The sequence below is a fragment of the Oncorhynchus keta genome, chromosome 30, assembly GCF_023373465.1.
Source record: "Oncorhynchus keta strain PuntledgeMale-10-30-2019 chromosome 30, Oket_V2, whole genome shotgun sequence".
NCBI lineage: Eukaryota > Metazoa > Chordata > Actinopteri > Salmoniformes > Salmonidae > Oncorhynchus > Oncorhynchus keta.
The window spans coordinates 24,770,358-24,793,258 of NC_068450.1; the positions used below are offsets into that span (position 1 = coordinate 24,770,358).

At 44.4% G+C, this 22,901-nt stretch overlaps 1 protein-coding gene across 1 annotated transcript in view; it reads left to right on the forward strand.

Annotated features, from left to right (window-relative positions):
* The first annotated feature begins 303 nt into the window (after window positions 1-303).
* The window catches only part of aff2 (AF4/FMR2 family, member 2), a 359,750-nt gene continuing 337,152 nt past the window's right edge, over window positions 304-22,901 (forward strand). Inside the window, exon 1 of the mRNA XM_052487000.1 lies at window positions 304-559. Coding sequence (XP_052342960.1) covers window positions 507-559 — 53 coding nt within the window. The 5' untranslated portion in view covers window positions 304-506. The remainder of the gene's footprint in view (window positions 560-22,901) is intronic.

The following is a 22,901-nucleotide window of genomic DNA, read 5'->3' on the forward strand; positions in this document are numbered from 1 at the left end:
ACAAGGTATATGTCGTTCTATACCTGAACATGCAGTTAACCCAGTCTTCCTCGGCCGTCATTGAAAATTAGAATTTGTTCTTAACTGACTTGCCTAGTAAAATAAAAAATTGCTTATAATATTGTTTGTTATGATTTATTCACAGGCTCTTTTATATTTTTTATATTTTTTACATCTATAGTTGTTTTTGACAGCTGACTTTTACACTTAAAATGGGTGGGGCAAATAGAATTTTAGCTAATCTCAATTTGGACTACCCGGGTTCTGAGTCGCCGTTTCTGCCTGTCTCAAGCTCCGCCTTTTGTTCACTGTGAGCGGTGGAGACGGGAGGCAGGCAGGAGGCATTGGTGTTGTCCTTGCAGTGTGTGTCAGTTCGCCAGAGAGAACACCGTACAGCATAGCTAGTTACATTTAGCAGATCCACAGAATTGATATATGTAGACTGACGCATAGGCTACGTTGAGCAGGCACCGGTTCCTTCCTGAATCAGACAACGGGGACCAACCATGGACCTATTCGAGTTTGACTTCTTTAGGGACTGGGAACTGGAGCAACAGTGGTACGTACAAGTGTTTCTTTTTATGTACATGATGTAGCTATTAACGTCTTTGTCAGAGGTTTTTTTCTGAAGACTAACCTAGCTGCGCTGCCACATCGATGCGCCCTGGCTTTTGGCGTTGGACTCCTGGAATGCTCGCATTCCTTCTCGGAACACATTAAAGTGAGAGATGAGTGTGAGGAATTATTTCAGAGCCCTGCGTGTCTGCGCTTTGCCTCATATGTCAGATTGTGCATTGTAGGACTATGTTGCGCTAGGACGTATTCGGTGCGCACACACTCACATGGACCTATAGTGCCACCTCATGAATGGGGGAAGTTCACAGTTGCTGGTTTTGCTCTCTGTAAATGTCCGTTTGAAATCGGGATCATTCGATGCTTAATTGTATAGTTTACACCCTAAACACGCGTTTCATAGGGGTTTTATTGAGGTCGCCGATGTAGCTACTGTGGTGAATTGCATGACAACTGAATCAATTGCCCTTGTCTGTCTTATTGTTGTTTTAATACCCCAGCTATTATTTGTCAAATGCTCTGCTCTAAAACACAATTTAGACTATTTGTGTAGGCTTATTGTCAGGTTTGATTTGTAATGGATTGTATCGATTCAATGGGACATATCGCTATACATTATAATGGCCTATCACGGTGGTTTATTATGACAGTCTTAAGTTTACGCCGCTCCACATCTGGTCAGCGATGTGCAATATATTCTGTAGGCTACCTATTACAATAATTATATTTTTAACCAAATGATGATAGAATTTCTAATAATTTCAATTTCCTCCCAGTTTTAAGAGAATCCGTGGCATCAAAATGAAAGTATACAAACATTACTAGAGCTAGTAACTTTAGTTTGGAAGCCATTGATTCCCTAAAGATTGGGATGTTCTATTCCCGGTCGGAAGTAGCACCATCACAGAGAGATAGTAGAGGGCAAATAACTGTGATAACACAACCCATGACAGTAGGGAGCAGCCTGCAGGATTTGATCCTTCCATTCTCCCCATGATTGGTAGCCTATCACTCAATTTTGTTTTCATTCTAGTCCATTCAACCCTCTTAGTTTTCCTCTCCCCACTCCCTCACACAATAGTATTTGATGTGTCTCAATAGAAGGATTTCAACCACATAATAATGAAGTCCTGCATTAATTGTTTCATTTGTAAATAATCTTAGATGAATATACTAGGCCTAGCCTAGTGTAGCCGATACAACAACCTACTGTGCATGTCGACTGTTCAATTACCACGCGACTACAGGGTTTACTAATCGTGGTTGGTTCCATTGGTGCTTTATTGATTTTTGAGACACATCTTTGCTTTGGTTGTTTTCTTTTAAATTCTTTCAATTCAAATCATGCCTCTTCATCACGTCCCTTCTACCTCTGAGACTGGAATGGAATGTGTAGCTATACACAAACAACTCATTACAGCTTTCCATCAAAATACATTGTGTTTTTTTGCAATGTCATGTCCCTGGTTGTGTTTCACGAAATTATGAGTGATTGAGCATAATTTCATGCTGCGGTAGTTGGTTTATAATAGTTGGTGGGATTTGAATTGTAAAATGTAATTGTTGGGTGTGCATTAGTTTAATCTGACCACAGTACCACGATCTGGTAAATAATCAGACCACACTGTAGATTTACCAGCAAGAGTTACATACTTCAATAGGGGTTACCTTGGTATCAATGTTGAGCGATTAACTAACATTTCAGTTATTTGACTTTTTTTTAAACAACTATTTGAAATACGTTTTTTTCTGTGAGCTCAATGCGCACAGTGCAGTTTCTCGAGACAAAAATCTGACCCAGTCTGAACTGTGTGATGTAGTAGGGAGTTTTAGTTTCCAACATGCCAATATTCTACATAGTTTAGCGCATACAATGTGGTAATTAACTACAATAACCATGTTTCTATCCAGTTTTTATGCGAATTAAGCCATACCATATAAAAAAAGTCACGACAGCTGTGATGGAACAGGACGTTTCGGTACAATTTTATAAATGCTGACAGGTCATTTGTTTGTTTGACATGGTGGGATCTTTTTGTGTCCGTACAATTAATTCTGCGATAAATGGTGGTACAAATGCCTTTAAGCGCAAAAATGGATTTAATAACCGTCATATCGAAGTACATTTGAGTTACGCGATGATATGGTGTGTGGTCCTTCCACTACGAGCATACAGTTTATTAGGTTACAGATCTGGCTGTTCTGTTTTTTTTTTGTGTTTTGCATGTTACTGTTAAAAAAAGAGTTATGATGAGCTTCACAATGTGTCGAACGTGCACGGTGATCTTGATGTTCATTTCCAATAAATATCGAGGGTATTTTTTATGTGACAAATAAAAATATTCTCGTTTTTATCCAATAGTAATCTCATTGTGTAGACTAGCCTACCTGCAGAGCCTACACGCAATCTGCAAACTGTTGGCCAGAGCGCATGTGCGAAGACCAGAGGAGGCACATTTGCTATTTAAGTTAACCGTTTTTGTGACAAAAGTATCCGTAGAGCTGAAACATATTGAATTTTAGATTTTTTTTCGGTACATTTAAGCGAAAAAGTACATTTTGTGTGTACTACGTCATCACGCACGTTTTATCTACAAAAAGTAAATTTGGTGGAAACACAACACTTGTGGGAAATGCACATATTTTCTTTATGCGGATTGTATGGTATTCGCATGAAAATCTGTTACCAATTGGATGGAAACCTAGATAATGACCATAATCCATTGCACATCTACTTGTCCAGTTTGTGTTTATTTTACGCCTGCTGGAAGAGACAGAAGAATGCATGATCGTGAGGGGATATAGGAGCAGCTGTTACTTTGGAAGGTGTTTACCTGAAAATACATTATCTAAATAATTGTTTGTTGGTAGTCAGCAGTCATAAAAGTATATCTTATTTACTTTGAAGAACTACTAAAATTGTGATTTTGTCAGACAGCATAGACAGCAGCTCTATAGAGATGAGATGTTGACTTGGAGTGAAATAATAAAGTCATCAAATAAAACGAATAGTTTATTAAAGTAATGTGAATAAATGATGGTTAATAAGTGTTAAGCAGTAATGGCCAGTCACTACCATCATGGAACTTTTAATAATTGTTTTTTTTTTCAACCCATATAATTTCAGCCGAAATCAGAAAACCGTGATTCTTTATTACTAATCGTACTGACCTCAAAAATCACTAATCACTCAGCACTACTTGGTATGAAATAATCCAGCTTGAAGGACAAGGGTAGCTGAGATATGTTTGTTTACATATATTTTTATTACAGAAAATAAGACATGTCAACGTATCCTCTCACATGATGTAGATGATTCCCATTGATTGATGCCTGCCATTACTGCTTTGGCTTCATCAATAGTTTTCTTTCTCCGCTACACAACTAGAACTTGTGATAGTGATGTAAAATTATGTCCACCTCTTAAGCCAAGGGCAACACGGATATTGATTTCAATTTGATTACTCTCATGCTGGTTTTTGTACAGCAAGTGTTGGGTTTAATCAAGTCAAGGGGAAGGAGAGAGGGGGAGTGAGAGACTAACTGTACAGAGGGAGAGACGGTCTGTACAGAGGAAGAGATTGTCTGTACAGAGGGAGACTGTCTGTACAGAGAGAGAGTGTCTGTACAGAGGGAGAGTGTCTGTACAGAGGGAGAGTGCCTGTACAGAGGGAGAGTGCCTGTACAGAGGGAGAGACTGTCTGTACAGAGGGAGAGACTGTCTGTACAGAGGGAGAGACTGTCTGTACAGAGGGAGAGACTGTCTGTACAGAGGGAGAGTGTCTGTACAGAGGGAGAGTGTCTGTACAGAGGGAGAGTGCCTGTACAGAGGGAGAGACTGTCTGTACAGAGGGAGAGACTGTCTGTACAGAGGGAGAGACTGTCTGTACAGAGGGAGTGACTGTCTGAGAGTACCACTATGCCTTGCCAGCAGCAGTAGAGAATAGGCGGCTGGGTTCTTGGGACGGTGGTGTAGTAGGGCTTTACTCCAATCTGCAAGTCATATATCATGGCCTCATCACCAGTAATAGCAATCATTTGATGATAGTCATGGTTCTCCCTTTCTCTCCATAATGGTTTCTTGTCACTCGAGGAGGAATTAACAGATACACAGGCAATTGACGCTTGTGTGTGGAGATATAAGCCTGGACTACTGTACTGTACATAGTGATGCCTCATTCTGTTGGCATTGTGAGGAGAAATGACAACTCAATAAAGTACCACCTACAAATCATTTGTGCTAAAGCCTGTTTTATGGACATCCACACCTTGGACTGGGTTTAACTTGATCCTTTTAATTAGGCCTAGCTATTTATTGTCACTTTCTCTTTTAATTGTCTTGCTTCCTTATTACTTGACTGATCCTCAGGGATTACCCTGACTTCAGTGTCTCGAGAAATATACATTTTCCCTTTTACTGGTACATCTCAGCAGGGATTGCTGTCCAAATAATTCAGTTTTATTTGTCTTGAAATGCGTAAAGCCTCACAGCGTTGCCGGACGATGAGGAAAGAAAAAGAGAGTCTATTGAGGCAATGTGTGTATTGGATATGTAACGGGATACTGGCAAGGTCCCTGCCTGGTGAACCGGGTTGGAAGGGAAAATAAAATGTTCAGTCTACTTCTACTGATAGTCTCACCAAAGGGGCCAAAACTCTGTAATTCTCTGTAATGTGTTTGGCGGAATAAGCTGCTGTGGCAGCAATAGATAAAACACTTCTGAATCTAACAGTATAAAGACTAATTAAGACAGATCAACGAACCATTGTAATTATTATACAGCTGACTGTAAAGTAATTAAGACCTTTGAGCAAATACCTACATTAGAAGTAGATGTGAGGTGTACAGAGTGGGGACTGTTATGTAGACATAGACATTTAAAAGCATTTCGCTAAACCCGCAATAACTTCTGCTTAACATGTGTATGTGACCAATAAAATTGGATTTGATTTGAGACATAATTGTGTCTTATTCCTGTAATATAGAGCGTCCATAGGACAGTAGTTGTTGTATGAAACAGTGGGCTTTCTGTGGCTGTTTATGTAACCACAGTTATATATATATATATATATAGTGGGGAGAACAAGTATTTGATACATTGCCGATTTTTGCAGGTTTTCCTACTTACAAAGCATGTAGAGGTCTGTAATTTTTTTTTATCATAGGTACACTTCAACTGTGAGAGACGGAATCTAAAACAAAAATCCAGAAAATCACATTGTATGATTTTTAAGTAATTAATTAGCATATTATTGCATGACATAAGTATTTGATCACCTACCAACCAGTAAGAATTCCGGCTCTCACAGACCTGTTAGTTTTTCTTTAAGAAGCACTCCTGTTCTCCACTCATTACCTGTATTAACTGCACCTGTTTGAACTCGTTACCTGTATAAAAGACACCTGTCCACACACTCAATCAAACAGACTCCAACCTCTCCACAATGGTCAAGACCAAAGAGCTGTGTAAGGACATCAGGGATACAATTATAGACCTGCACAAGGCTGGGATGGGCTACAGGACAATAGGCAAGCAGCTTGGTGAGAAGGCAACAACTGTTGGCGCAATTATTAGAAAATGGAAGAAGTTCAAGATGACGGTCAATCACCCTCAGTCTGGGGCTCCATGCAAGATCTCACCTCGTGGGGCATCAATGATATATATATATATATATATACATGCTTTATAAATGTAGAATTGAGGTTTTATATATATATATATATTTTTTTTATAAAGCATGTTTTTAGTTCTGGTCAAGAATTATTGCAAGAATTTTTCACAATTTTCGAAAGCTGTGCCTTGCAGTCCCTTTTCTGCAGGTTATTCACAGGGATGTAGTTTTCTCAAGGTCTCCAGCAGACCCACCACATTCCACCCTGGTGCACAGACCACAGCTGGGGGCCACATATTATAATGTGTGCCTGAGGAGCCTCTCTCAATGCCAATCTCATTTGTGCCCGGCATGAAGAGACAACCATGCCAGGCGGCCTGCTGGCATCTCTCTGTCCGTCCACCTCCTCTCCGCTCTGTCGCCGTGACACAGACTCACAGCAGTTGGCATCCTGGATCCGGGAGGTGCCTGCCAAGACCGCTGCCTCGAGGACTCGCTCTGCCATCTGCCAACGAGCGGCGAGTGCTGTGGAATGATAAAGCAGAGCCTGTCAGTGATCATGTTCTGTGGAGACTAAAGGTGAGAGTGGCACGGCCCTTCTGCCCTCCGGTCCAGTATGCAATTAACAAGTTCATCTGGAGCAGCTCTTCCTGTCAGAGCTGGGAGACCTCACCTCACTAACATCCACCTGGCCTTGGCCAAGAGCTGAACTGAAGCTGGTGGAGCGGAGAGGCCGGGGAGGGGGGCAGTATTTGATGTGTGTCTCAATAGGAGGATTTCTTTTTTTATCCTTGGCTGGGTGTTAATAGCCTGTGGTGGAGAAAGTGTATATTTCTGTGATGGAGAGGAAGTGATTCAAGATTTTATTTGATTTTATTTCACCTTTATTTAACCAGGTAGGCAAGTTGAGAACAAGTTCTCATTTACAATTGCGACCTGGCCAAGATAAAGCAAAGCAGATAAGATAAGGTAACACAGTAAAGGAATAGTCTTTGACTGTCTAGTACAGCCATGTCATAGAGACTAGCCTTTCCTGTGGACACATACTACAGAGCTATGGGATCACAAACCACCCACTCTAAAACATACACTTCTGCATCATAATCAGAAAGCACGTGACTACCTTCACCCACCCTTAACCCTGATGAAGGGACCACTCATACCTCATCACGCCTGTCTGTCACAGTTTATCAGGCCTTTCTCAGCCCTCCAATAGTCACTCACTACAGAGGTGGAGAAGAGAGGAAGAGAGGGCATTCACTAAGACTGGGCTCAGGGGGATAAGACCCTTCCACTGCCAGCTCCTTCGCTAGCGGCTAGCCCAACTCCAGCTAAGCTCCTGGCTGGCACAACCTACAGTTAATAACTCTGCACTAATTACCACAGACCTAATAAGGACAGTAGTGATGGCCAAATTGAGGTAAATGGGGCTTGGCCAAGCAGAAGCTTGACACTGTTCTTATGCCGCCATGTGTAGAAAGAGCAGAGAGGACAGACCGATGTGGAGGAGTCAATACTCTATGCATGCTTGAATAGACAGACTGGTTTTAAATATTCAAAACTATTGACCATATGTACTTGTGGCGAGTCTTCCCTCCTACTAATCTGTTGCAGTGTTGTAATACTTAGTTCAAAGAAAGTAACATGATGATGAACTATGTTCTTCTTTGATGAGGACTATGTAGCGTATTACATCAAGCCCTGCTTAGAGGACGCTCTACAAACTCTGGGAATTGAGTTTCCTTGAATTCTAGTTGAGAGGACTTGAGTGCACATTTGCAAGCCTTCTATGCGCAAGTTTCCCTTTGGGGAGAAGTGCTGCTATATTATGTCCTGGATTTTCTCTGTGTGCATCAGCATTTGATGGACTTTCATGCATTTAGTTATACTTCATTCATTCTGTTGTTGTTGTTAAGCCTTACCACCAAAACAGTTAACATTGTTAACATTTCTGAGAACAGTACGTGTTAGAGAAGTTAAGTCCATTAGAGCAAAGCAGTAAATGAAACTAACAGCTCTGACATTTTCTCTCGTCAGCCTCCAACGTTGTATTAACTTGGGTAGAATAAACCCACTTCTGAGATAGCCATTTAAATGATAATTGAATGAAACAAGCAAGAAATACAGTGAACATCATTTAAACCTATGAGCAGGGTCCTCGACAAGGCTGCCATGTTGCACTGTCACCTGATTGGTCGGGCTCTAGTTTCAGGATCTCTGAGTTAATAGCATACCTTTACTTTCCAACTACGAAGGCCAAGTGCCTCCATTGAAAGCAATGTATGACAAATAAGATGATTCAGTGGAGCCAGGCAAGGAACGGTCAAGATTTGTTCTCTCATGGTAACGTTTGCTTTAGGATGACCTTTAGTGATTGGTCCAGGGTGAGCCAAAGGAAATGGCTAATTCTTTCAATAAAATATATAATATTAATGGTAATGTGGAATAAGTAATAGTATGTGCTTCCTCTGCCAGAGAACAGAGCTTGTTGTGACATTATTTCACTGTTTGTGTTTAGAAGCCGATCTGAATAGTCTTGACATGCCACACAAGTAACGGTCTAACATGTACAATGTAATGACCTTTTATAGAATACATGTTTACTAATACTGTACTTCAACTCCCTCTAGGCTTTGTCATCACAGGCATGCTTTGCCTTAGGGTACAATACAAAAAAAAATTAATATTATTAATCTACAATGAATATTGTTAATCATGAATGAGCTCGTACAGTTTATGATGGAAGACGTCTCACTCCCTGAATGCACGCAACATTGGACTGTGTTGCTTCCTCCCCCTTTCCTCATCCTCACTGTAGAAAAAGGGAGAGGTAACGTTAGCTAGTGGAATATATTTGCTGGCCCTCCTGTCCTCTCTGACAGAGAGCACAAAGGAAGCCTAGTGTCGGGCTGCTTGTGAATCACACCTTGTTTGTTTGGGGAGACAGAGGAGCAGTGAGAAGTGTTGAAGCTCTACATGCCAAACACCTTTGCAAGAGGAGGAGCAGCAACCGTTTACCCAGGTCCCTATAATCAACCTTTATTTATCACAGTCTCAGTCTTAATTAGACTTTTGTGTACCATTTTACCAATGTGTATAATGTGCTTTCTCGTTTTGTTAATGCTACTATTCAGTTATCACTTGTCCCAATGCTATTCATTCTCTGTCAGGTGCGACCTATTCAGAGTTGTAGTGTACGCAGTCTTCTCAGTATTCCCCATGTATTGTTTGCATACAGTTGGAGTCGGTTTTATTACCACAAAAATAAATAGTTTTATTACCACAAAAAGAAATACACCTAAAATAACTTAGAGATCTGCTTTGTTCGAGTCCCTGTGCTGTTAATTGTAGTGAGCAACCAAATGACTAGCATGGAGAGGAACAGGCTGCTATTATCTGAAGAGGGGAATACACTAACCTGGTGATTGGGACATTTTGATGGGAGCCAATCTAGGTTGAGCTTTAGGCCCCTTAACAATCAGTTGAGACTGAGACTCACTTAAAACTAATGCAATGGTACTGTAGAGAATATGAACCATTGGGCTTAATACATAACACAATGCATTTGTACTTTCCTCATTATGTAAAATATGAAATAATTTATTGCACTCAATTGGTATTTTGAAATCGTAATAATAAGTCATTTTCCTATTACAATATCACAATATATTTTGCAATCAGAACATTCTGAAATGCACATTCAATGGATTATCTTGGGAATTGAATTAATTAAATATAATGTTTTCCTCAACATTGGACAATACATTTTATGGATATTACAATGGCATTAAACATATGCTATCAAAGTAGACTTCTAATGCTGTTATTCGTATTAGTCCTCTGTTATTTGTCCATTGTCAGATGAAGCACTTTTCGCTGGATAAAGTCAGTAGCTTTTCAGCTCTTTAAGGAGTTATTTTCCTAATATTACAGTGGAGAGAAGGGGGTCAGGGTAAACTCCATTAAGTCAGGCAGTTTATGTGGTTTAGTAACACCACTCATCACACTACAAATCCAGAAGGAAACACATCTCATGCTGGGAAGCACTATGTTAGTTGTTGCAGTAGAATAACTGTACTGTGGACTTTTCCCATAGCTGTCCTCTGATAAAGTATTGCCCTTGTGTTGAATCACTGTGATAAATTCAGCGGAATAGAGTTATTACCTTCTGAGCCTAACCTTGTTAGGTGTCTATGTTAAGACACATAGCCTAACCTTCTGAGGTTTCTATGTTAAGACACATAGCCTAACCTTCTGAGGTTTCTATGTTAAGACACATAGCCTAACCTTCTGAGGTTTCTATGTTAAGACACATAGCCTAACCTTCTGAGGTTTCTATGTTAAGACACATAGCCTAACCTTCTGAGGTTTCTATTCTTCTTCTTCTTCATTTTTCCTTTTTATTTTTCTTCTCTTTTCTCCCCTCAAGCGATACAGATGCATCCACATTGACTCAGGATGACAGGCAAGCATGTGAAGTGTGTGTAAAGTAGTGGCAGGTAGCCTAGCGGTTAAGCGAGTTGGGCCAGTAACCACCACTGGTTCGAATCCACGACCCGACTAGGTGAAAAATCTGTCTATGTGCCCTTGAACAAGGTACTTAACTGTAATTGCTCCTGTAAGTCGTTCTGGTTAAGAGCGTCTGCTAAATGACAACAATGGAAATGGAAGTGTATGTGGACCTCCCAGACCACTAAAGTCATCATCGAGGCTAATGTTTCAGCCATGCCTTATTGATGGAGACAGATTATATATTACTGTGCGGTCTGTAAGGTGCATATTGTAGTAGGCCTATTGCAGTGGGTGGCACACTCTGCTGTCTGACTGTTAGTTACAGTAAACCAGCTGTGCCTTTCGCAGTGCAGTATGTCTCAACGTAAGGGTGGTGTCAAGGTTGACAAATTAACACTGTGGCATAAATATATTCGCTTTTTTATTTCTGTCCCGCTGCTGTAATTCTGTTCCTCTGGCTCACAGGAATGTTTTCACAGGAAAGAGGCAGACATTAGGAGAGAGCCAGACATTAGTGTCACATTAGGACTGCTTCATTATTTCTCTCTTCCTTAAAGCTCTTGTAAAATTCCCCCAAGCTCTTCACGTTATCTGAACCTATTGGGATTCCTCGCTGCCTTCTCCCTGTGTGGAAAATCCAACCTTTTAATGAAAAAGTGCCCGAGGGATTTCTAGCTAAAAGGCCTGTATGGATGTGGAGACTGAGAGACACCCAGGAAGTGGCGGCTGGGTTGGGAGGTGAGTCAACAAGCAAATGATCCAGATAGTGGTGAGAGGAAAACAACATCAGTTGAGGAGTGATGGCCACTTCACTGGGCCTGGTATTGGTTCCTGTTTTTCCAGTGTCTTTCTTCACAGATCCTATGGCATTGACCCTAAGTGTCAACAACATACCTGTTGCAAATCAATTTGACACTGTTCTGGTCAAGTGGCCTGCTAGTCGACAAGACAAGACGTTGATATTTTGCTATTGATCTCTGCTCAAATTTCTGCCTTCCTCCTAAGCCGGACACACAGCAGAGTTGTGTTCAACCAGTTTTATTGTGATGTGACCAAGATGGATGTGACATTGTCCTCTGTTGCCCACCAGAGTGTGTAAGTGTTAATGAAGCCATTAGCACAGTCTGAGACACTAGAGAGAATATTGAAATTCTCATTATTCTGCAGTATTAAACGGTAATATGCCACCTCCTCTCCCTACTCTCCTCCTCTATCTATCTCTACTTATAATTTCCCTCCATTTTCTTCTCTCTCTTCTCCCATTGCGTGCTTCCTCCCTCTCCTTTTCTTACCGCTTTCTCTCTGTCACTGATCCCCTCTTGCTGTCCCTTTAAAGCTTCATTAATTCATGTTGTATTTAAAGCAGTTAGATACATAAGACTGGTGGTGTTCATAACAATGTATCTTATAATTAACATTCTCACACACTGGCTCCAGAATTCTTTCTGTTTCTTTCTCTCTCTCTTTCTCTCTCTCTCTCTCTTTCTCTCTCTCTCTCTCTTTTTCTCTTTCTCTCTCTCTCTCTCTCTCTCTCTCTCTCTCTCTCTCTCTCTCTCTCTCTCTCTCTCTCTCTCTCTCTCTCTCTCTCTCTCTCTCTCTCTCTCTCTCTCTCTCTCTCTCTCTCTCTCTCTCTCTCTCTCTCTCTTTCTCTTTCTCTTTCTCTCTCTCTCTCTCTCTTTCTCTCTCTCTCTTTTTCTCTCTTTGTGGCCTACAGAAAAATGGGCTATACAATAAATCGTATTAGCTGGTTGATAAGCTGAATCAGGTTAGTTAGAACTGGGGTTGGAGCGAAAATTTACATGAGGTTTGCTCTCCAGGAACAAGGTTGGAGAGCCCTAAAATAGTGACACAGAGAAAAAGCTTTGACTGGGTCAATGAAAAGCAGAGCGGGAAGGAATTCCTGGTTTGGCACCAGGATAAATCTTTACAGGAAATGTCCGTGGCACACAGGAAGCAGCGAGTGTGTCGGGACAATACCCCAGCCTCTCGTGCTCATTGATTGGCTGAGAGCAGGTTTGTGCTCCCATTTAACATTGTTCAGTTTCATTAGGGTCATATTAGACACAGCCGGCTTCTGCTGATCCTTACTAAGAATCCAGCAACGGGCAAATCAATTAGAACCAAGGAATGGCTTCTGCCTCTGTGCCTCTCTGCCTCTGTGCCTCTCTGCCTCTGTGCCTCTCTGCCTCCCCTAACAAATAGACAGGCAACCAGTTAACTGGGGCTGTCAGCAGAGCGGCTCTGGCAATAATGGCATCGTTTCTGGATTATGACTCTCTGGGCACCCTGGTCAAGTGTGGTTTCTTATATTGAATTAACTTCAGTAGGATGACGGTGGGTGTAGTTGAACACATCAATTCCATATTGTTACGGATCCCAGGGCGTGCTAGCAGAAACATTAGATTTGTCTCACGTCATTAGGTGTTCATTGGCTGGCTGAGCTGTAGCGAACCACCAGCATCTTAATTGGTTACAAGCAAGATTCTTTTTTTTATCATACATTTAGGAAAACAAATGATTTCATGATATTTTTGGATGACATTTTTTTATCATATCCATATTAATCCTATCAGAATGATCATATAATATTATTCTCCTTATTCCATGATGTCCCTTCATATCTGCGCTATTGGTTGTATGTGTGTTATTGGGTGGAAGCTGTGATTAGAAGCTTAGGAAAGTGATGTGATTGGCCGGTGTGTGTCACAGATCCCTCTCATCCAGGCTTTTGGGAGTGAGGTTCTTCTAGTCCCCTCTGTGGCGTTGCTCCAGGTCGCATCCTGAATGCTATCTGCCTGCTGCAGGAATGCCAGGGCTGGAGCAGTGGCAGTGGTTGGGTATGCAGCTGAGCAGACAGGAGCGTGGCGGTAGCGTAGGTGGTGGCGCGAGGGCAGATAGCGGTGGCTCTGGTGGCTCTGTGGCTGCAGATAACAGGGGACTGGCAGGCGTGGGCACGGCCATGGCAGCCCGCGGTCACACACCGCTGCATCTCTGGCTGCCAGGAGGGTAACACAGGCGACCTCACTACCCTACACACACACGTGCACACACTTGTGTACGCACACGCACACTTTCTATACATTACAGCAACACACACTTCTGTCTAACACAGCTCCTCGTCTGTCTGTCTCTGTCTGTCTCTCCTCTGTCTATATCTCTTCTGTCTGTTTCTCCTCTGTCTCTCTCTTCTCCATCTCTATCTCCTCTGTCTCACTCTCCTCTGTCTGTCTCTTCTCTGTCTGTCTCTTCTCTGTCTGTCTCTCCTCTGTCTGTCTCTTCTCTGTCTGTCTCTCCTATGTCTGTCTCTCCTGTGTTCTTCTCTCCTCTGTCTGTCTCTCCTATGTCTGTCTCTCCTCTGTCTATATCTCTTCTGTCTGTTTCTCCTCTGTCTCTCTCTTCTCCATCTCTATCAACTCTGTCTCACTCTCCTCTGTCTGTCTCTTCTCTGTCTGTCTCTTCTCTGTCTGTCTCTCCTGTGTTCGTCTCTCCTCTGTCTGTCTCTCCTCTGTCTGTCTCTCCTCTGTCTGTCTCTTCTCCATCTCTATCTCCTCTGTCTGTCTCTCCTCTGTCTGTCTCTTCTCTGTCTGTCTCTCCTATGTCTGTCTCTCCTGTGTTCGTCTCTCCTCTGTCTGTCTCTCCTCTGTCTGTCTCTCCTCTGTCTGTCTCTTCTCTGTCTGTCTCTCCTATGTCTGTCTCTCCTCTGTCTGTCTCTCCTATGTCTGTCTCTCCTGTGTTCTTCTCTCCTCTGTCTGTCTCTCCCCTGTCTGTCTCTCCTCTGTTCTTCTCTCCTCTGTTCTTCTCTCCTCTATTCTTCTCTCCTCTGTCTGTCTCTCCTCTGCCTGTCTCTCCTCTGCCTGTCTCTCCTCTGTCTGTCTCTCCTGTGTTTTTTTCTCCTCTGTCTGTCTCTCCTCTGTCTGTCTCTCCCATGTCTGTCTCTCCTCTGTTCTTCTCTCCTCTGTTCTTATCTCCTCTATTCTCTCTCCTCTGTCTGTCTCTCATATGTCTGTCTCTCCTCTGTCTGTCTCTCCTATGTCTGTCTCTCCTGTGTTCTTCTCTCCTCTGCCTGTCTCTCCTCTGCCTGTCTCTCCTATGTCTGTCTCTCCTATGTCTGTCTCTCCTATGTCTGTCTCTCCTCTGTCTGTCTCTCCTATGTCTGTCTCTCCTATGTCTGTCTCTCCTCTGTCTGTCTCTCCTCTGTCTGTCTCTCCTCTGTCTGTCTCTCCTATGTCTGTCTGCCCTCCAGCCCTACATTGTTGTTGTAAAATGAAGGACTGACTAGTTTGGGTGGCAGTGTAACCTATGACTAGTTTATGAATGGATTCATTATTTTATCAAAAGTAGAATTTTCAGCTATAGTATTCAGAGTATGCTACTTTGAGTTCTCACTGACCTCCATGTTATGAGCCAAAGTAAAGTATTGCTTGCTTCCTAGATGAAAGTCACATAGTTTATTTTCAAATGTTTCAATGTCTTTTCTGTGTCTGCTGTATCCCCGAGGAAGGCCATTTAGCGAACCAATCCACATAGCTCTATTTCCAAAATTTCAATACCTTTTCTGTTCCGAAATAAAGGACTGCAATCTATGCTTTGAAGCTTGTCTGGTTAAAGCAACAACAAGCTGCTGTCAAGTATCTATATTTCCTCGGTATCTACATGCTTATAGGCTTACAGAGGAACATAAAAACCGAGGCAATTCGACCAAAGGTGCCGCTTTGCTAAATGATGCACTGCTTTTCCAACCACTTGGCATCAAGCTATCGGCCGCCGCTGTGCTGGCCTGAAATGGCCAAGGAAACGAAAAGGCAATTTTATTATTTTGATCAAGTTGATTTTATTGGAGAATCAATACGCTCCAACTATGCATGCTTACCCTGGGTATTTGTACAGGATGACATGCAGCGCATAGAAATGTAATTAGCATTGAATGGGGAGCAGGGAGATGGATCCAGTGCTCTCTGACAGACAACAATTGGAAGGTCAGAATCTTGAATGAAGCCACTGACCCCAGTCGAGAGGGGACTTGAGGGAGACAGTGAGCGTAAAAACCCACCATGTCTGACCACTGTGGCTACCGTGACCTTTCTGAGGGGTGGAGGAGCGATCCATGTGTCCAACATGTGCCCTGCACAGATCACTGGCCTCTTTATCTCATGATTGCGTGGCATAGATATGGGTGTCTAATTTGTGTGAGAGACATGCCTACTGTTGACTGTGGTGGGTGGGGATGTGTCTAACAGAGAGAAGCTAACATGGCTCCACCAGACTGGTGTGAAGAGGTCCAAGGCTTGGTTCTTCTTTTTTCTCTCTGCTCAATTTACCGTGGCAACAGATATGAGAGGGGCTGGTTGTTAGTGCTAAATGGCCTGCAAAAAATGATTCACCTTGTGCTGTAGGGGGTGTTTGTGAAGTGCTCGATTACGTTCTCTCTCAGTGAGGGAGTGAGCAGAGAGAGCGGAGGGCTGTGGGGTGAGACTGGAGCTCTTTGTGAGACCAAACACAGAGACAGTGTGTGAGGAGAGAGAGTGGCCGGTCTCTGGACCCTGCTCATCTGAAATGGGAATGAGAGAGAGAGGAGAGGGGACTCTGGTTGCTTGGCACTGCTCTGCTTTGTCTCAGGGTAGATGAAACAGCATTGACACTGCACTACTAAAATAGTACATTTCAGTTAAGGGGTAAACAAATATTTATTTTCATCAGAGAGGTAGATGGATTGAGGGGGGCTTGTTCCTTGTCAGCAGAGAGCTAGATGGATTGAGGGGGGCTTGTTCCTGTCAGCAGAGAGGTAGATGGATTGAGGGGGGGGCTTGTTCCTGTCAGCAGAGAGGCAGATGGATTGAGGGGGGCTTGTTCCTGTCAGCAGAGAGGTAGATGGATTGAGGGGGGCTTGTTCCTGTCAGCAGAGAGGTAGATGGATTGAGGGGGGCTTGTTCCTTGTCAGCAGAGAGCTAGATGGATTGAGGGGGGCTTGTTCATGTCAGCAGAGAGGTAGATGGATTGAGGGGGGTTGTTCATGTCAGCAGAGAGCTAGATGGATTGAGGGGGGCTTGCCCCTGTCACCAGAGAGGTAGATGGATCGAGGGGGGCTTGTTCCTGTCAGCAGAGAGGTAGATGGATTGAGGGGGGCTTGTTCCTGTCAGCAGAGAGGTAGATGGATTGAGGGGGGCTTGTTCCTGTCAGCAGAGAGGTAGATGGACTGAGGGGGGCTTGTTCATGTCAGCAGAGAGGTAGATGGATCGAGGGGGGGGGGCTTGTTCCTGTCAGCAGGGAGCTAGATGGATTGAGGGGGGCTTGTTCATGTCAGCAGAGAGGTAGATGGATTGAGGGGGGGCTTGTTCCTGTCAGCAGAGAGGTAGATGGATTGAGGGGGGGGCTTGTCCCTGTCAGCAGAGAGGCAGATGGATTGAGGGGGGCTTGTTCCTGTCACCAGAGAGGTAGATGGATTGAGGGGGCTTGTTCCTGTCAGCAGAGAGGCAGATGGATTGAGGGGGGCTTGTTCCTGTCAGCAGAGAGGTAGATGAATTGAGGAGGGGGGGGGGCTTGTTCCTGTCAGCAGAGAGGTAGATGGATTGAGGGGGGGGCTTGTCCCTGTCACCAGAAAGGTAGATTGATTGAGGGGGGCTTGGTCCTGTCACCAGAGAGGTAGATGGATTGAGGAGGGGGGGGGGGGTTGTCCCTTTCACTAGAGAGCTTGATGGTTTGAGGGGGGCTTGCCCCTGTCACCAGAGAGGTAGATGGATCGAGGGGGGCTTGTTCCTGTCAGCATAGAGTTAGATGGATTGAGGGGGGCTTGTTCCTGTCAGCAGAGAGCTAGATGGATTGAGGGGAGCTTGTTCCTGTCACCAGAGAGCTAGATGGATTGGGGGGGGCTTGTTCATGTCAGCAGAGAGCTAGATGGATTGAGGGGGGGCTTGTTCCTGTCAGCAGAGAGCTAGATGGATTGAGGGGGGGGGCTTGTTCATGTCAGCAGAGAGCTAGATGGATTGAGGGGGGCTTGTTCCTGTCAGCAGAGAGCTAGATGGATTGAGGGGGTGGGCTTGTTCCTGTCAGCAGAGAGCTAGATGGATTGAGGGGGCTTGTTCCTGTCAGCAGAGAGCTAGATGGATTGAGGGGGGGCTTGTTCCTGTCAGCAGAGAGGTAGATGGATTGAGGGGGGCTTGTTCATGTCAGCAGAGAGGTAGATGGATTGAGGGGGGGCTTGTTCCTGTCAGCAGAGAGGTAGATGGATTGAGGGGGGCTTGTCCCTGTCAGCAGAGAGGCAGATGGATTGAGGGGGGCTTGTTCCTGTCAGCAGAGAGGTAGATGGATTGAGGGGGGGCTTGTTCCTGTCAGCAGAGAGGCAGATGGATTGAGGGTGGCTTGTTCCTGTCAGCAGAGAGGTAGATGAATTGAGGAGGGGGTGGGCTTGTTCCTGTCAGCAGAGAGGTAGATGGATTGAGGGGGGGCTTGTCCCTGTCACCAGAAAGGTAGATGGATTGAGGGGGGCTTGGTCCTGTCACCAGAGAGGTAGATGGATTGAGGAGGGGGGGGTTGTCCCTGTCACTAGAGAGCTTGATGGTTTGAGGGGGCTTGCCCCTGTCACCATATAGGTAGATGGATCGAGGGGGGGCTTGTTCCTGTCAGCATAGAGTTAGATGGATTGAGGGGGCTTGTTCCTGTCAGCAGAGAGCTAGATGGATTGAGGGCTTGTTCCTGTCAGCAGAGAGCTAGATGGATTGAGGGGGGCTTGTTCCTGTCAGCAGAGAGCTAGATGGATTGAGGGGGGGGGCTTGTTCCTGTCAGCAGAGAGGCAGATGGATTTAGGGGGGCTTGTTCATGTCAGCAGAGAGGTAGATGGATTGAGGGGGGCTTGTTCCTGTCAGCAGAGAGGCAGATGGATTTAGGGGGGCTTGTTCATGTCAGCAGAGAGGTAGATGGATTCAGGGGGGGTGGGGCTTGTTCCTGTCAGCAGAGAGGTAGATGGATTGAGGGGGAGGCTTGTTCTTGTCTGCAGAGAGGTAGATGGATTGAGGGGGGCTTGTTCCTGTCAGCAGAGAGGTAGATGGATTGAGGGGGCTTGTTCATGTCAGCAGAGAGGTAGATGGATTGAGGGGGGCTTGTTCCTGTCAGCAGAGAGGTAGATGGATTGAGGGGGGCTTGTTCATGTCAGCAGAGAGGTAGATGGATCGAGGGGGGGACTTGTTCCTGTCAGCAGAGAGCTAGATGGATTGAGGGGGGCTTGTTCCTGTCAGCAGCGAGGTAGATGGATTGAGGGGGGCTTGTTCATGTCAGCAGAGAGGTAGATGGATTGAGGGGGCTTGTTCCTGTCAGCAGAGAGGTAGATGGATTGAGGGGGGGGCTTGTCCCTGTCAGCAGAGAGGCAGATGGATTGAGGGGGGCTTGTTCCTGTCAGCAGAGAGGTAGATGGATTGAGGGGGGCTTGTTCCTGTCAGCAGAGAGGCAGATGGATTGAGGGGGGCTTGTTCCTGTCAGCAGAGAGGTAGATGAATTGAGGAGGGGGGGGGGCTTGTCCCTGTCAGCAGAGAGGTAGATGGATTGAGGGGGCTTGTCCCTGTCACCAGAAACGTAGATGGATTGAGGGGGGCTTGGTCCTGTCACCAGAGAGGTAGATGGATTGAGGAGGGGGGTTGTCCCTGTCACTAGAGAGCTTGATGGTTTGAGGGGCTTGCCCTGTCACCAGAGAGGTAGATGGATCGAGGGGGGGGCTTGTTCCTGTCAGCATAGAGTTAGATGGATTGAGGGGGCTTGTTCCTGTCAGCAGAGAGCTAGATGGATTGAGGGGGCTTGTTCCTGTCAGCAGAGAGCTAGATGGATTGAGGGGGCTTGTTCCTGTCAGCAGAGAGGCAGATGGATTTAGGGGGCTTGTTCTTGTCTGCAGAGAGGTAGATCGATTGAGGGGGGGCTTGTCCCTGTCACCAGAAAGGTAGATGGATTGAGGGGGGGTGGGGCTTGTTCCTGTCAGCAGAGAGGTAGATGGATTGAGGGGGAGGCTTGTTCTTGTCTGCAGAGAGGTAGATGGATTGAGGGGGGGCTTGTCCCTGTCACCAGAAAGGTAGATGGATTGAGGGGCGCTTGTTCCTGTCAGCAGAGAGGTAGATGGATTGAGGGGGGCTTGTTCCTGTCAGCAGAGAGGTAGATGGATTGAGGGGGCTTGTTCCTGTCAGCAGAGAGCTAGATGGATTGAGGGGGGCTTGTTCCTGTCAGCAGAGAGGTAGATGGATTGAGGGGGGCTTGTTCCTGCCAGCAGAGAGGTAGATGGATTGAGGGGGGGGCTTGTTCCTGTCACCAGAGAGGTAGATGGATTAAGGGGGGGGCTTGTTCCTGCCACCAGAGAGGTAGATGGATTGAGGGGGGGCTTGTCCCTGTCACCAGAGAGGTAGATGGCTGTATCTCCCTCCTCATCGTAGTAGTTTCTCTCCTCCTCATCATCTCAGTGTAAGTCTGTGAGTGTGTGGCTGGAGCTGTTAAGAGCAGTGGGGATCTTGTCATTCCGTGGTCCAGACATTTAACACACAGTGAGAGCTTCCATAAGGAAGGCCTTACATGTGAAGAGAGTAAGTGGAGAGGAGAGAGAGCAATGGCTCGCTGTCTTTCTGATGCTGCATATAATCAGGCCCGTCCACTTTTAGTATTCACCATCATTAACTCAACAGTGGCAACATAAATGTGCCAACTGGGGTAAAAAATGTTTTACCCCAAATTGGTAATGATTGCAGAGACACTGTCTGTCAAGCAGTAAGACTTTTTATTTGAATGACCTTTTATAACACAAGTAAATAGTTTTAATTCCCCCCAAATATGTATATATTTTAACATTTCCACACAATTTCATCCATTCAACTTGTCATTAACATTTATCTGTTATTTATTCAAAGTGTTGTTGTTCTTTTATACTCAGAGGTTGAGAAATCTGCCATTGAGCAAATATGACATACCGGTACGACCTAAAATGGCCACAGATTTGGTGAAATAGGTGATATGGATACTGGTGCGATCACACTTTTAGTTCTAACTCTGTATTGCCATGGGATTGTATTGCCATGGGATATCAACTCAGTTCCTATTGCATCTGAAAGATGAGACTCAACTTGGTATAAAGACTGGAAGCTAAGTACACTGAGTTTACAAAACATTAAAAACACCTTCCTAATATTGTGTTGCACCCCCCCCCCTCCCCCTTCTCAAAAAAGCTTAAATTCGTTGGGGCATGGACTCTACAAGGTGTCGAAAGCATTCCACAGGGATGCTGGCCCATGTTGACTCCAATGTTTCCAACAGTTGCACAGTTGTCTGGATGTCCTGGCCCAAATACACAATCCATGTCTTAAAAATCCTTCGTTAACTTGTCTCCTCCAATCAAATGTATTTATAAAGCTGTTTTTATATCAGCAGTTGTCACAAAGTGCTTCTATGGAAACCCAGCCTAAAACCCCAAACAGCAAGCAATACAGTTTCAGAAGCACGGGGGCTAGTAAAAGGCTCTGGGGAGTGGCCAGTCCTCTTCTGGGTGTGCCAGTGGAGATTATAAGAGATGCATGGCCATTGAGGCTAGATCATTCTTCAAGATGTTCATAGATGACCTACACTGATTGAAGTGACATCAATAAGGGATCATAGCTTTCACCTGGATTCAGCTGGTCAGGCTATGTCATGGAAAGAGCCATTCCTAATGTTTTGTACACTCAGTGTATGCATTTAAATGTTTTAGTTATTTTTTTGTTATATTGGATGCTACAACCCCCAGGGGCCAAATCTGGGGCTCCATATCTATTATATTTTCAGGGTACATACATCTACCTCTGTGTCAAATGTGGTGCTTTTCTCACAAAGTGCAGTCAATGTTTGTTTAGCACCACTAATATCCAACAGAGAGATTCTTTTTCATTCCTCCATTTTAACACAGAAATCATGGTAAATGTTGTTGTTTTTGTGGGGAGCTGCTTGCGCTGCTTGACAAAGACCTAAAAGGATCAAAAAATAATTTTAAAATGATGATGTTGTTAACCCCCTGTTGATGCTTTTCGGGTTTTAGGGTTAAGAGTCATGCTGTAGGCAGACAAGGATATGATACGCTTTATAGAGGCTTTATAGAGGCTTCAGATGAGTTTGTTTGCCACTGTCATAACACTGTCATAACCTTAAAGCAAGCCCTTTATGTGCCTGTGGGGTGGAGCAAATCATGCACCGCATTGAGTCTGTCTAATCCACAAACTCAGCAGAGGCCTACTCACCCTCAACGCAGCAGGACTAGATTCAATAAATAAATAACCTTAAATGCCCATTAATGTCTGTAAATAATGTAAAGTACACGCGTACTGAGGAGGGAATATCAAACTCTTTGGATAGAGGTGAAATAAAGGTCCAATTTGTATCACTTTCTTTCTGCTCAGTTTTTCCACATCCGGACAATGAAATCCGGACAATAGATATTATTGCTAGGAAGTATCACAGCAGGACAGAGCACCAAGACTGAAAGCATGTAGAAGAGAATTAATATTCCCGTTTCATCTTGAGAGAGATGAGATGTGGTGAAGTGCATCAGATGGACCTGTGTTTATCTTTTCTCTCCTCTCCTCTCCTGTCCTCTCCTCGCCTCTCCTCTTCACTTCTTCTCTCTTTCTCTTCTCTTCTCTCCTCTCCCCTTCTCTCTTCATCATCTCTTCTTTTCTCTCCTCTTCTCTCCTTCTTTTTCTTCTTTTCCCTTCTCTTCTTTTTTCTCCTCTTCTCTCTTCTCCTCCCTTCCCTGTTATTTACTACTGAATTTAATTAAATGTATTTGGGTAACAGACATATACAACAAAATGTACAATGTGCACCCAGAGGATGGCACTTAAAAGTATTAATTAAAACTTGTTTCCAAGTGTTCCTCTGTGGTAAAAACAATAACACATAAGATTAAAAAGCAAGACAACATCTCAAACATCCATAAATACATTCATTTTTATTGACATCCTAGTAAGTGGCACTATTCACTGAACTTTTCCCTAACGATAGAAACTACCATATTGATACTGTGTATGTTGACTGCTGGGGGCTAGAGGGCTGAGGGCTAGCTAGAGGGCTGAGGGCTAGCGAGAGGGCTGCGGGCAAGCTAGAGGGCTGTGGGCTAGCTAGAGGGCTGAGGGCAAGCTAGAGGGCTGAGGGCTAGCTAGAGGGCTGAGGGCAGCTAGAGGGCTGAGGGCTAGCTAGAGGGCTGAGGGCAAGCTA